The sequence below is a fragment of the Adiantum capillus-veneris genome, chromosome 23 (genome assembly GCF_014529385.1).
Source record: "Adiantum capillus-veneris isolate H3 chromosome 23, ASM1452938v2, whole genome shotgun sequence".
In the NCBI taxonomy this organism is placed as follows: Eukaryota; Viridiplantae; Streptophyta; class Polypodiopsida; order Polypodiales; family Pteridaceae; genus Adiantum; species Adiantum capillus-veneris.
Window position 1 is genome coordinate 23,993,478 of NC_140953.1, and position 15,900 is coordinate 24,009,377.

General features: G+C 45.1%; 1 protein-coding gene across 1 annotated transcript in view; it reads left to right on the plus strand.

Annotated features, from left to right (window-relative positions):
- The window catches only part of LOC147427522 (diacylglycerol O-acyltransferase 2D-like), a 113,546-nt gene extending 104,317 nt beyond the window's left edge, over positions 1-9,229 (plus strand). Inside the window, exons 5-9 of the mRNA XM_086496595.1 lie at positions 7,780-7,935; positions 8,030-8,116; positions 8,200-8,297; positions 8,378-8,465; positions 8,540-9,229. Of these exons, the coding sequence (XP_086352721.1) occupies positions 7,780-7,935; positions 8,030-8,116; positions 8,200-8,297; positions 8,378-8,465; positions 8,540-8,641 (531 nt within the window). The 3' untranslated portion in view covers positions 8,642-9,229. The remainder of the gene's footprint in view (positions 1-7,779; positions 7,936-8,029; positions 8,117-8,199; positions 8,298-8,377; positions 8,466-8,539) is intronic.
- The last annotated feature ends 6,671 nt before the right edge of the window (positions 9,230-15,900 follow it).

Here is a 15,900-nt window from a genome sequence, read left to right on the forward strand (position 1 = left end):
CGGTGGAGTATACAAATGCATACACCTATCTTGGGGTAGTCTTCAGTGGACCGGAGTTTGCATTGAGGAGAGCAGCAGAGACTAGACTGACAAGAGCTTATGCAGCCTTGGGAGGATTGGAGAGGATGTGGTCGCAAGTTCAGTTTCAAGAACCTCAAAGAAAGCTCTGGCTTTTTGACACTCTAGTGGCTTCAGCTATGCTTTACGGAGTTCAGATTTCGAGACCCTCAGTGGACCACCATGGCAGATCTAGTAGCACTGATGGATGGAGATGTATGGAGAGGCCTTTAGTCTCTATGATCTTGTGGATGATTTGAGGTAAGTCCTTAGTGCCACATGAGATATTCAAGCCAAGCTAGCTGCCCGTCCCCTCGTGGTTGAGGCACTTTTTGTTTAAAAATATAACTTAGCGAGCGTGTCTTGCCAAATAAAACACGGGTGAAAATATAGGCGTGTGTGAGTTTGTTTTGGGGGGGGGGGGGGGGGGGGGGGGGGAAGGGAAGATATAAAGCCAAAGGTTTACACCAAACGCGTTTGGTTTTAAAGCTCATCAGTGGTGTACACCTTACAAAGGGAAGGGAGGGGGTTTAAGTAGGGGAGTTCAGGAGTGAGTCTCCATTTCCCAAACAGGATACAAAATGTAAGAGAGATAGAGACTGTTTTGGGAGAGAGAATTCTTTACAATGTATGTGGGTAGGTGGTAACTTAAAGAGAGGAATTTGATATAAACAAGAATGTATCCTTCCATAAAGATGGAGGGAAAACAAGGGTAAAGGGAAATTAAAGAGAGAAAAGACCAACTCAAGGAGAGCATCTAGGACTATAATAAAGTAAAAATTCTAAGGAATGTTCTTGGAAAGGTGGTAACAAGCGATTGAAGTCGAGGAGGAATCTTGATTGCCATGGTCCAAAGGGTACTGCAAGTTACTCAAGTTTTTTTGAAGTACTATAAGTGTTGCCAAGTGTGTAGATTGCAGTCATCACTGTGTTTCTACCTGATCCGTTGGTTAAACTAGGACAAGGACCGATGCCATCGGTAGAGGTATGGATAGAGGTAGTGTCAGGGCCAAGGGTCGAGGCAAGGGCCATAGCCGCGGCCGAGGTTGGGGGAGATCACTAGAGGCCGAGTCAAAGGTAGAGTCGGAGCCAGAGACAAAGCTACAACCAGAGCCAGAGCCAGAGCCAGAGCCAACTAGCGATTGGAGTGTCACAGGGGAGGATGCGCAAGATATTCATGATCAAGATAGCTCGCCTTCTTGAGGAAAAAGTGACGTTGTCCCGGCGACAGAACCATGTAACTGCCAGTAGCCTCACTAAAGGGCTGTAGACTTTGGCTTTCACCCGATCTTCACGTTGATTAACTTTATCTGTACTTCACGACACAGAAGAACTTCATAATTTAACCTGTGATTGGAATCAACACTTCAAAACAAAACAAAACAAGTCATGACTTGGCATCTAGAGTGCTCTCGAGTAGACAATGACACCGTGTTGGCCCCAAAGGTTGGAACTCCTTTCGGTATTTCTTTATTGCAATAAAACTTTGGACAAAACCTGTAAAACTTCTATGTGCTGTCCCACTTTTATTGGACTGAAAATGGACTACTCTAGCCAAAGGTTGGCACTCCTTTCGGTATTTCTTTATTGCAATAAAACTTTGGACAAAACCTGTAAACTTCTATGTGCTGTCCCACTTTTATTGGACTGAAAATGGACTACTCTAGCCCAATTTCGGCAGCATAACGACATTAGAAGGCTTCACAAACAAAATCCTCATGCACTAGGTGACTTCCCGCGCTCATTAGAGCACTTTGTCAAACCTTGCGAGAAAATACAGCACGCTAAATCTCTGTTTTCGCCTCTAAAATGCACCGGAACACCTGCTTCACAAAGAATACTGCTTCACAGTTCTTTAGTTTTCTTGAAGCTCTTGAGATTTTTTGGGATCAAAAAGGGTCAAAACCCTAAACCTGCAGAAAATTACAGCAAGCTGTAATTCTCTGTTTTGGGCTCGGCTTTGCGTGCCGGCCGCATCTGTAGCAAGCCCTTGAGTTCTCGCATGTATAGGGCTACTTACCCTTCGATATGAACGAAATTTCTCCAAGAAATCTCTTCCAATCAACCTGTGTACATGTTGGGGATTAGCAATATGGATCCCACTATTGTTATATGCCGATGATATTGTGTTGATTTCTGACTCCCTTGAGGAGATGCAACGTCACTTAGATGCTTTCTACGTATCTGCTCATGATAGTGGATTGTCCGTTAGCCATCACACCACAATGGGTCAGGAGGTCAGTACCCACATTTACATATGGCCTGGAGACGGTGGAGTATATAGATGCATACACCTATCTTGGGGTAGTCTTTAGTGGACCAGAGTTTGCATTGAGAAGAACAGCAGAGACTAGACTGACAAGAGCTTATGTACCCTTGGGAGGATTGGAGAGGATGTGCTCGCAAGTTTTGTTTCAAGAACCTCAAAGAAAGCTCTGGCTTTTTGACACTCTAGTGGCTTCAGCTATGCTTTACGGAGTTCAGATTTGGGGACCCTCAGTGGACCACATGGCAGATGTAGTAGCACTGATGGATGGAGATGTATGGAGAGGCCTTTAGTCTCTATGATCTCCTAGATGATTTGGGCGAAGGCCTTAGTGCCACATGAGATTATTCAAGCCAAGCTAGCTGCCTGTCCCCTCGTGGTTGAGGCACTTACTAGATCAGTATCCTTCATGCATAGTTTATGGGACCTCCCCAGAGACAGATATGCTCGGCTAGCCCTCGAATCATCCCGACAGCTAACGCTAGAAGGGGATACAACATGTTGGTATGGGCAGATGACATCATGGTTTCAATGACATGGTTTCAGCATGGATAGACTGACTGAAGATGCAGTGATTGAAGAGCTTAAAGGGGAACTTGCAGCTTGCAAAATTATGCCCAAAACGGAGGGGGGAAATAAGCCCTCGATGTTAAAGGAGCTCGAAGAAATTAAGGAGCAGGTGAAAACTCTGCGCGAAGGGGAAGAACAAAACTCGAAAGAAGCTTCCTCATGGGCGGAGCGCCTTTTTAAAACACAGGAAAAAGTTGACGAAGCAGAAAAATGGATTGAAGGTGCAAAGAAAGGGAAGGCCCGGATGCCAGAAGCCGCACAGACTTCTACCATCATCAATATGACCATTGAGGAGGAACAGAAGAGGAGGACTAGAGCCCTCCATGTGCGTATTACTGGTATCAAAGACACCGAAAATGTAGAAGACGAAGTGAAGGAACTCTTGCAACGCATGGGCATCCCGGAACCTATGCACACAGGTGCTTGGAGAGTAGGAAAGAAGGGAGTGGATGAGAAGGGAAACGTCAAAGAGAGAGCACTTATTTTGCATTTCCCGACTTTGGAAACAAGGAAGGAATTCCTGAAGAAGAGACCAGCACTTAAGAAAACTGGAATATTTATGGAGGATGACCTTACTTTAGCACAAATAGCACATATGCAAGAGTTGATGCCAGAGATCAAGGCAGCAAGGGAGAAGGGAAAAATTGCCTTTTATAGAGGAGGGAAAGTAGTGGTTTTGGAAAGATGCACAACATGACGGTGCGAGACATATGGGACCACACTCCGGATGGCGGCATGGAATTGTAATGGATCATATAGGCTGGATGTGGGTGCCTTTGAGGATAGCTTCAGAGATAGAGACATTGTCTTTTACTCATAGACACATCAGAAATCTGGACAGTTGATGCCAAGTGTGACTGGTTATTTATGGGAGACAGCTTGTCGGCCAGACACTAGATCCCAGCATGGGAGTCGAGGTTCAGGAGGGGTAGCAGTCTTATTCAAGGAGGGAGTTGCAACCGCTATTACAGATTTTCCGGAGAGATGACCATGCGAGATACATGTGGGTGAGACTAAGAGCTGAGACAGGCAGATTCTTATACATTGCTATATGTTACTTTCCCCCTAGCACATCAGTCTATACCTCACCTAGAGGGCAATCCCCTTTCTCTATACTTGATGATGACATATGGGAGTTCTCTAGAGATGGAGATATCATTCTCTTGGGAGACTTTAATGCCAAGACAGCCAACTCCCAAACGGTATTTTATGATACCTCGGAGGAGATGCTTAGAGAGATGGATATATCGGAGATGGGGCTTGACAGACACTCACAGGATAGAGAGCACACAGAGGATGGGAGATATCTCATGGAGATGACGACTACGCATGGTTTGGCCATACTTAATGGTCTAGAGATTTTCCTTTGTCTTGGGGATTCACATGCTTTCCACAGACACGGGGCCAGTACAGTGGACTATGTCATGACTTCACCGAGCTTCATCTCTAATATTCAGGATCTCAGTGTGGGTCCTAGACCTGTTGGAGTAGCAGTGGACCATGCTCTCCTGACTTTTTCAGTCTCTTTCCAGTATAGTGCCTCTCAGACACCACGGAGGATTGCACACACACGGTATACTTTTACACCAGAGAGGGACTCAGTTTATGTGGAGGAGATTTACAGACGGATGTGGGCAGCCAAGCCTGTATATACCGTGGAGGAGATCACCACTCTATTGACGGAGATCTTGCATGGGGCAGCAGCAAAGGCATACCCACACACTTAACCAGATCAGAGAAGACGTTCTGGGAACATGCCTCAGAATAGTTGGTATGATGAGGAGTGCAGAGAGATGAGAGTTCAGATTCAGAGCGAGCTTATACTTGGAGTCATTACATATAGACAGTCTCGGATTGCCCTTCGGCGTTTAGTGCGAAGGAAGAAGCGAGCCTTTTTAGCCCAGATGGAACATGATTTGTATCAGCTCTTTTTGAGTCGGGATTCAGGTGAGGCTTGGCGTGTCTTCCATGAGCACTCACCTCCTCGAGTGATTACTTCTCCCGAGATTTGGGGTCAGTATGCAGCATCATTATATACAGTACCTGGGCAACCACCATTACGAGACCCTCTAGATCCATGTCCAGCCACTAGTACCTTCTTTACCACTGAGATGGTGAAGAACGCCATTGACAGGATGGGGACTAGGAGAGCATATGATCATGATGGTTTGGTGGCAGAGCACTTGATACATGCTAGAGATTTACTGTCAGAGGTTCTTGCGCGGTTGTTTAATCGTGTCATGTGTGAGGGACTACCCGAGTCCTGGAGATTATCTACTATTGTACCTCTCTTCAAGGCAGGGAACCCTACGGTGCCAGGGAACTACCGTACTATTATGATAGGGCACACATTGGCACGGTTGTATGCATCCATTCTTGAACAGCAACTGAGTAAATGGGCAGGAAATGAGGGCATACGAGCAGTAGGACAGGTTGGATTCAGGAGGGGTTTCTCCACTTTGGACCATATTCTTACACTCAAAGCCATTATTGAGGAGGGTCGGGCACATGGGAGACGGATGTATTGTTGCTTTGTGGACTTCCGCAAAGCATTTGACACAGTGCCGAGGGCCAGATTGATGCACAGGCTACTGAAGTTGGGAGTACCCACAGAGATCATATGGGGGATCATGGCTTTATACGGCTCAGTGACTGGCCAGGTACGCACTCTTGAGGGGATTTCTGACATTGTTCATTCCACTATTGGAGTGAAACAGGGGTGTCCTTTGTCCCCTACACTTTTTGGTATGTCTGTAGATGAGGTCTCTGACTACATTGACAGAGAGGGTGACAGAGGCGCTCAGCTAGCAGGGACATGGATCCCTTTATTATTATATGCTGATGATATTGTGTTGATATCAGAGTCGCCAGAGGGCATGCAGAGACAATTGGATGCATTGCACAACTTTGCAGAGGATAGTGGATTGTCTGTGAACCTTGGTAAAACCAAGGTTATGGTGTTTAACACCACACCACAGTGGGTCAAGAGATCGGCACCTACACTCGTATATGGTCAGGACACTGTGGAGTACACGGATGAATATGCATATCCGGGGGTGGTATTCACGGGACCGAGGTTTACTCTGAGGAGAGCAGCAGAGACTAGACTGTCCAGAGCCTATGTGGCATTGGGAGGGCTAGAGAGGATGTGTTCGCAGGTTCAGTTTCAAGAACCACGAACAAAGCTATGGCCCTTTGATACTTTGGTTGCTTCAGCTATGCTTTATGGGGTCCAGGTTTGGGGGCTTTATGGGGTCCAGGTTTGGGGACCATCTGTGAATCATGAGAGTTGGAGGAACATGGAGAGACCCTTGGTATTTGGGATATCCCGGATGATTAGAGCCAAGACCTCCGTACCACATGCGATTATTCGAGCGCAAGTAGCCGCCCCTCCTGTAGAGATTGAGGCTCTTACCAGATCAGTGTCCTTTATGCACAGTCTGTGGGATACACATAGAGGCAGATATACTAGATTGGCTCTTGAGTCCTCTAGACAGTTAGCGATGCAGGGAGACGCATCATGTTGGTATGCGCAGATGACCTCATGGTTTCAGAGGCATGGTCTCATCATGGATAGATTGCCTCCTTTTCATTATTCCCTAGATGCACCCTCCCTGCCAGTCACACGGACGGAGATCACTAGACTCATTCGTCAGGATCTTATACAATTGGACACCAGGAGGACATGGGTAGAGCCGATGTAGGAGTTGGGCACGAAGATGGCTTTCTACAAAGAGCATCTTCTCCAACTTTCAGGAGATGGGTTTGTGACTCATCCGAGCTACATGGACACTCATTTGTCTCATGGTCTGCGATGTGCTATTGGTCAGATTCGCACATCCTCACACTAGCTGGAGATTGAGACAGGTAGATTCAGAGGGATACCACCGGAGTCTAGGATATGCCAACTATGCGATAGAGAGCCAGAGACAGAGCTACACTACATATGCCAGTGCACTGTGTATTATGAGATACGAGGGCGCTTCCATTGCTTATTCAGGGAGAGGGTTTTGGACCCCTAGATAGAGTCATGAGGTATCAGGATCAGAGATGCCTTGGCTTATATCTACTTGAGCTACACCGACATAGAGATAGTCTGCTGAGGAGACATGGAGTACGACAGTCACAGAGACAGATCACAGACTTCTTTGGATCGAGGGAGCCAGGAGACCAACCACCAGCACAGGGTTGTACCCGCATTCATACGAGAGGCACCCTCATTGATAGGGCGACTGAGCTCGGGAGATCGAGACGACCACGACCGAGACACGGGAGCACACTCCATCAACAGAGACTCTAGCAGAGGATCAGAGGCATTCTAGCACGACACTCAGATTGTCATTGAGGGCCTATTCTACATTCTCACATTTCACATTTCACACTTCATTTTCAGTTTTCATTTTTTACATTCAGTACTTTTTGTATTTGTACTTCAGACATTGTATTAGATTCACCACTTTGTATCTGATGGTCTCATAGGTCATTTTGGCCTTTTGAAGACGTTAATATATCATTTCATTTCTCTCTCTCTCAGTGCCATATAACATCCATGCTTGAGCTATTCAATGAAAGACATCTTTATGTCTGTGGGGCGATGAAGGAATATCCTATTGCCAAATGCCTTTGCACCTGCACTGGCCTCAAAGGACAAATGTCTGAAGTTTATTTATGGACTTGGGTTGCAATGTTGATTTTCGTGCTTGTCTTTGACAATCTGTCTAGTATTGGTGGGGGGATGGATGGGGATATATATGAAAGTCCATCCGCAATATGTATGTTGATGGGTAGAACAGTGATTTTGCGCTTTAGAAAATGTGCAAACATGCATGCTTGCATCATTAGTTGTGATGCATTTTACATTTAAAGAAAATGCTCGTACTTGGCAGGTGTTTTTAACTCCACTTTTGAGGCATGTGTGGTCATGGTTGGGCCTAGCACCTGCTTCAAGAAAGATTGTAGTAGATACATTAAGCAGGAACTACAGTTGTATCCTGATCCCTGGAGGGGTCAGAGAGATGTGTTACATGGAACAGGATCGTGAGGTAAGTGTATTTATGAAAAAAAACTGGTGATCATCATTCCTTTAATAAGATTGCTGCAGTCCTTTGATACTCTAGTCTGGTGTATCTTGATAAGGTTGTATATTTGAAACAAAGGCTCGGCTTCATACGTATAGCCATTGAGTTGGGTGCTCCGTTAGTTCCTTGCTTCATCTTTGGACAGGTAAATCTTTTAATGGGTGTCTTCTTTTGGATTATCCTCTTTTGAAAGGGGGCTTTAAAAAGGGTCTTTGTTTGCTGATGCAGACTCAGACATATAAGTGGTGGAAACCCAAGGGTATGGTTTACAATCAACTGTGTCGAGCTCTACGATTTGCCCCGCTAGTCTTTTGGGGCATGTTTGGGTATTCCTCATTCCTGTTGAAATTTAGCATTTTAGTAGTTCTGTACTCTGTATGGATTTTTCTAAAAATTCTCAATTCAGATCCCCGATTCCTTTTCCTCGACCGCTGTATATTGCAATTGGGAAGCCTATTGAGCTAAAAAAAAATCCCCAGCCAACACTAGAAGAGGTAGCGTCTGATATTTGCATGTTTTAGTTGACATGTGGGTCTTGGATATTGAAATCATTGTTTCTGCTATTCAGGTATTGGAAGTACAAGCTCTTTTTATTACTGCTCTTCAAGAACTATATGAAAGGCACAAGGTGGATGCAGGATACAAAGGTGTCCCACTACATGTTTACTGATGTAATGGGGACTTTTTGGTGCTGCTCTGCTTTTTGATGTTCGCCAAGCTGCGGTAGCACCGGACGTTGGAAACCGTCTTTTGCGCATGTTTGGACAAAAAGCCCACATGTGCTATGGTTTGGAGAGTTGTAGAGAAGTTATTGTTGATTAGAAGTAGATCTAGAGCGCTTTGAGATAAATCATTGTGTTGAAGAGGCCTTCTAGGACGGAACTACAAGAGCACATCTATGTACATTCATGCATGCGCCAAAATAGAAAATTACGACAGGGTGTCCCTTCTAAATCATGTGTACTTAGGTGATCGTTGCATTGCTAACCCACTCTCCAGCAAATTGGGGTGGCAATTGGGATGGAAAAGGCATCACCCTCCAATGTCAGATTCTTTTGTCTTTGATGGGCTGTCAAGGATAAAGAGACAGAGAGAGTGCAGGGTTGATGACATAACTTGGAAAGGCCTTTGTCATCCTTTAGATTGACTTTTTCTCTCTTCAGTGCATTGGTAATTGAATCAAATGGTTCTTAATGTCTTACTAATTGGAGAGAATATTGTTCTAATCAAATAATCCACGATAGATAGTTCTATCCTATTTTTTGATCTTCAGTGAGGTCTTGTGGTAGTTTATATACATATTTGTGAGTCAACTTTTTGAGTTAATTCTCAACCAAAGATGTGTGTCTACATGATAGAAATGTTTAGTGGCGGCAAATCCTAATCAAATTGTCAGTGAAAGAGAGAGAGTTCTATCTTTTTCTTTGACCTTTTAATAATTCTTTTGGTAGTTTACATTTGCCATGCTTTCTCATGCATCTTCGATATCTAACTTCTACCTTACCCTTAAGATAATACTTGTTGGACCTAATCTCATGGATTATTTTGGCCTTCAAGAAAGTTTTATGTAATCTTTGTTGCATGTTTCGGGGATTAGAAGGCACCTTCACAATATACCAAAACATATACTGCATCACTTGTTATTGAAGAGGAATTTTAGTCTGTTTTCCTCACTTGATGGGATCTACTTTACTTTATGCATACACGCATTGTTATCCTCAGTAGTGACATCCTGTGTTACCTATATATGGACTCTTGCATGTAGCCCTTGTGAAATACCAGCATAGCACCAGCACACACATTTTTATTTTTTTTTGTAAATCTTGGATTAATTTACGAATGGGAAACCAACCCATCAGAAATATCAAATACAAAGAACAACACAGAAGTGTTCTGAAAAGGGAAGGCATTAAAAGCACACATAGAATAGTTGCAAGACATCCAAGGATATGTCCCCAATATCAAGTGCAAAATGTAAGGATTGCCCAAGTGAAAATATGGAACAAAGGAAAAGGATCCATACCTTGCTGATGGAATACGCAAAAGTTGTGTTGGCCCCATAAGGACCATAGCGACCAAAACCTGACCCAGGGGAAGAAGACTGCAAAACGTTGAAGGGGATCCAAGAGAATTTCAAAGAGCCAAAAACGACTATGGAAAACCGCCAATGGAAATTGGAGACGTGTACAAGCGGATATGCGGTCCAGGAAGGCCTTGTTAAAGCGACAATCCCAAAGCAGGTGACAATCTTTAAATGATATATTTAATGTTTGTAAATGGTCACGATTAACATGCATAGGTAGCAGGGTCCAAATCCATCACCGGATCGATGTACAATGTACAATGGGGAATCCACCATGATTGACAAAGATGCTAGTAAAGATTATAGCAGACATTGTCATCGAGGCACCCTACATCCCAGCAGGAAGCCATACCCTGTTGTCAAAAATAAGTAAAGGTGACAATGATAGAGATTTTCTCAGACTGAAGGGGTAAGATTTCACATACAAAGATCTGTTGCTCCCAGAGATAGAGTTGGCAGGCATTATGGCATATATCTCAACATTTCCAGATCTCTAAGACTCCTACGTACACACAGTCGCTTAGACATATCATTGTCATCATGGCGATGGGGTTCTCAGAAAACAGAATGGTCTGATGTGATTTCGATAGCTACTTATTTGATGGAATCTTCAAAGGGAACTTAAAAAGCAGTGACTAATTCAAATCATACATGAATGCAAGCCCTATGCTCACAAGAATAGCCAATCAGGCACTAGGCACGATAGCACAACTCCCACTTGCCCCAACATAGCTAGAACTTATTCAAAAGACCAAGTCTCATGCAAAAGTTGTGAAAGGTTTGGACACTACTTCTATGAAGAAGATCACCCAAGCCTCAAGGATTGAGTTCTTATGCTCCCCGCTAAAGATGACAAAGAGCCAATATCTAATGAAGAATCTTATGAAAGGCCTCAAGATGATGTTCCCTTCAAATTCCTAGAAAGCACATGCGAAGGGCCTCATTGATGATGTTTCCTTCGAATTCCTAGAAAGCACAGATAGAGGGCAAAAAGTCCAAGGAAAAAGAGAAACTTCCTCAAAGAATTGAAAATACTGCAAACGAAGACTAAGCAAAAAATGGAAGCGGCCTTGAAGAGAGTCAAGAAGAGAAATAATCGGGATATCACTCTTAATAGAGCTCATAGCATGTAAAATGTGATCCACTATGCATAGATCAATGCATAAACTCTCATCGGAACCAAGACCTGGTGCAAAACATGTATCTAGCAAATTGTAATCCTTGTGTCTGTAGAAGTTGATAATTTGGAAAAAACCAAGATCAAAATCCCATGAGCAAACCACAAGTGCCATAAATCATGTCAACACCACCTATCGTGTCGGTGATGAATCCTTGCCTCTTGCTCAGGAACTCATCTCTCAAGAGAATGCTAAGAGAGAAGAGTCTATGTCTGCTCTCTCTTTGTCTCCCATTGCTCTCCCACTCTCTCACTGCCTCGCTCTCTAGTCGATGTAGGAGAGCAAATGTACGTCAAAAACGTCAAAGAGAGGTGTTAGAAAAGAGATGGAAGCCAAAGATGAATCGATGTCAAATCCGAGAGAAAAAGAAGAGGGTGATGCAATTGGAGAGAAAAACTAAACTCTCTCTCTCTCTCTCTCTCTCTCTCTCTCGGCTTGTAGGTGGAGTCTTGATCAGGCGACAATTAGAGTCTCCAACACTCTTCTTGCCCATTGATAAGGCAACCCATGTATCAGTATCTTAAAGTCATATTCGAGTCTAGCACATAGTTTCATAACTTTTTTCTATTAAGGAGAATTTCGTCCTTCCCCCCCTTCTAGACGTCAGAGGGATCTGAGTTATCTCCGATTCATCCAATCGGGCCCGCTAGGTTAACAGCCTAGCGTTTAATGCTCTTTGATACTGTGGAATTGCCTCACCAAGGAAAGCTGCTACAAGGTGGTGCCTTGCAGCCGCTTTCCTCGAATGCGGACGCCGGTTAACCCCGAAAGTCAACCTAAATCCACGAGCCTCCCCATCAAGGAGGATAATGGTAACTTCGTTGTCACTTAGAGTGACACCCGCCGGGTCCTGAAGGTCCCGAATGGTACACGACAACCCGCTGAGACGATCAACTTGAGCTCGGCTCAAGGCCGGGCAGTTCATCAGAATTTGCTCAATTGATTGCCCGCCCTCCAAGTCATTGCGAAGGGGACATGCACTCCCCCCTCGGTAAGACTTTATCTGCAAGTCTTAATCCTCCTACTCGGGCGAGCAGTAAGAGGCGCTTGCCATCATGCTTCACGCTCTGAGATAAGTTGCACCGGAAACGGTACTTGCGCGTGATATTCATCCCACGGAGCTTGTAGTTGGTCAGAGAGGCACAAACGACTCTTGAAGAGTGGAGGAAGGAGAGGAGAACTATTCTTCATAGATGGACCGAAGAAAGAGATTTCATGTGTAGAAGGATCGCTTCGCTCGAGGAGAAAGTGGTCATCCAAGATTCCATCGTTTGAAATCTACAAGCAAAAATTGGGCAGCTCGAAGAAGGCGAACTTCAGCCATCCATGATGGAACAATTGAATACCATGAGAGAAGAAATATGGGTTATCAAGGAAGGTGAGGAGAAGAAGTCATGGGCTGTGGTCATCTCCGCAACACAAAAGAAAGTAGAGGAGGCCGAAAAATGGATTGAGGTTGCCAAGAAAGGGAAAGGTATGGAAGCTCCTTGTACACCCACTCTTATTAACATGACCCTCGAAGAGGAACAAAGGAGGAGGATGCGGGCTCTACATGTGAGGGTAACCAGCCTCAAGGACATAATCAATGTGGAAAAAGAGGTCACAAGCCTCATATCCATGATGGGGGTGGACAAGCCTTTACACACAAAGGCATGGAGAGTGGGCAAGAAGAGTGATGGCCCAGGAGAATCTTCAAAAGGGAGAGCTCTCATACTACACTTCCCCTCCTAGGAAGAGAAGAAGGAATTCTTGAGAAAGAGGCCTACTCTCAAAAAGACATGTATTTTTCTCGGTGATGATCTCACTCTCTCATAGCTTGCGCATATGAGAGAGGTAATGCTAGAGATTACGGCGACAAGGATGGCCTTTTACAGAGATGGTCGGGTGGTGATTGTAGAGGGGCGCTCTACATGACGGTGTGAGACCTATGGGACCACACTGAAGATGGCTACTTGGTATTGTAATGGATCTATGAGGTTGGACGTTGATGCCTTTGAGGACAGTTTCAGAGACAGGGACATTGTTTTCTTCTCAGAGACGCATCAAGTCCCAGGACAGCTCATGTTACATGTGGTGGGATACAGATGGGAGACAGCCCACAGGACAGCTGCGAGATCTGAGCATGGGAGTAGAGGTTTAGGAGGAGTAGCAGTGCTATTTAGGGAGGAGTTAGAGCCACTACTACATATTGTATGGAGAGATGATCATGCTAGATATATTTGGGTGAGGCTGAGAGCTGACACAGGCTGATTTCTATACATTGCCATATGTTACTCCCGGAGATACCTCACGGAGATGACGACTGCACATGGGTTAGCCATACTTAATGGCTTACAACGATTTTCTGGAGCAGCCGGTTTCACATGCTTTCCACATAGACACAGAGCCAATACAGTGGACTATGTTATGGCAGAGCCGAGCTTTATTCCTTGTATTCAAGATTTCATAGTGGGAGCCAAACCAGTAGGCGTAGCAGTGGATCATGCACTTTTGACATCTTCTATTTCATTTCAGTATAGTACAGCCCAGACATCAGGAGGTAGGTCACATGCCCGTTATACGTTTACACCAGAGACTGACTCAGTTTATACAGAGGAGATCTATAGCCGTCTATGCACAGTTGGTCCTGGCCTCTCAGTGGAGGCGTGCACCACTTTACTAACTAAGACACTACATGGTGCATCATCAGAGGCATACCCACACACTCAGCCGGGTCGGAGGTGATATTCAGGGAGCATGCCGCAGAATAGTTGGTATGAGGAGTGCAAAGAGATGAGAGCCCAGCTTCAGAGGGATCTTCTTTTAGGAGTCATCACTTACAGACATTCTTGGATTGCTTCCCGACGTCTTGTGTGACGAAAGAAACGAGCTTACTTGGCCCAGATGGAGCGAGACTTGTATCAGTTGTTCTTGAGTAGAGACTCAGGAGAGGCATGGCGATTCTTTCATGAGCACTTCCCTCCCCCACCAATGATTACTTCTCCTAATGTGTGGGGCCAGTATGCCTCATCGTTATATACAGTTCCTGGATAGGACCCCCTTCCAGATCCTACAAAGCCATGCCCACCTACCAGCACCTTCTTTACCACTGAGATGGTAAAGAGAGCCATTGACAGGATGAGGACCAGCAAGGCATATGATCATGATGGTCTAGTAGCAGAGCACTTTACACATGCTGGAGATATGTTGGTAGAGGTTCTTGCAGTGTTGTTCAATCGTGCTGTGTGTGAGGGGCTACCTGGGACTTGGAGGTTGTCTACTATTGTGCCTATCTTCAAAGTAGGTGATCCTACATAGCCTGGGAATTACCACACTATTATGGTTGGGCACACATTGGCACGGTTGTATGCATCCATTCTTGAGCAGCAGTTGAGTAATTGGTCAGAGGGTGAGGGTGTACGAGCAAAGGGCCAGGCCGGTTTCAGGAGGGGTTTCTCCACTCTTGATCATATTTTGACACTCAGAGCCATCATTGAGGAGGGCAAGTTACATGGGAGACGGATTTATTGTAGCTTTGTGGATTTCCGCAAAGCATTTGACATGGTACCGAGAGCTCAATTGATGCGCAGAATGCAGAAGATGGAGGTGCCCATAGTGTTGATTTGGGGGATTATGGCTCTATACACATCAATGATGGGACATGTATGCACTCCAGAGGGGATATCTAAGTTCACTCCACCATTGGGGTGAAACAGGGTTGCCCATTGTCTCCTAATCTATTTGGTATGTATGTTGATGAGGTGTCTGATTACATTGACAAAGAGGGTAATAGAGGTGCCCACCGGGCAGGGACGTGGATCCCATTGTTATTATATGTTGATGATATTGTGTTGATCTCTGACTCACCAGAGGGTATGCAGCGACAGTTGGATGGATTACACAAATTTGCAGAGGATAGTGGATTGTCTGTAAACCTTGGTAAAACCAAGGTTATGGTGTTTAACACCACACCACAATGGGTCAGGAGATCATCACCGACTTTCACATATGGTCAAGAGATTGTAGAGTATAGAGATGCATACACTTACCTTGGGGTTGTCTTCACTGGGCCGAGGTTTTCTTTGGGGAGAGCAACAAAGACTAGATTGACTAGAGCTTTTGTGGCTTTGGGAGGCTTGGAGAGGACGTGTTCGCAGATTCAGTTCCAGGAACCTCAGACAAAGTTATGGCTCTATGATACCTTAGTAGCCTCAGCTATGTTGTATGGGGTGCAGACATGGGGACCTTCTATAGGCCAGGATGGTTGGAGACGTATGGAGAGGCCCTTGGTGTCTATGATCTCTCGACTGATCGGAGCCAAGGCCTCCGTACCCCTCGCTATCATTCGAGTAGAGCTAGTTGCCCCTACTATGGAGATTGAGGCGCTTACCAGACCAGTCTCCTTTGTGCACAGCTTGTGGGATACTACTAGAGGCAGATATGCTAGACTGGCCCTTGAGTCTTCCAGACAGTTAGCTCTTCAGGGGGACACTTCATGCTGGTATGCACAAATGACATCATGGTTTCAGATGCATGGTTTTACCATGAACAGGCTGTCCCCTTTCGAGTACTTTCTTCAGGTACCCTCGATGTCTCTTACACGGGTGGAGATTACTAGACTCATTCGTCAGGACCTGATCCAACTGGATACCAGGAGGGCATGGATAGAGCCACCACAAGAGTTGGGCA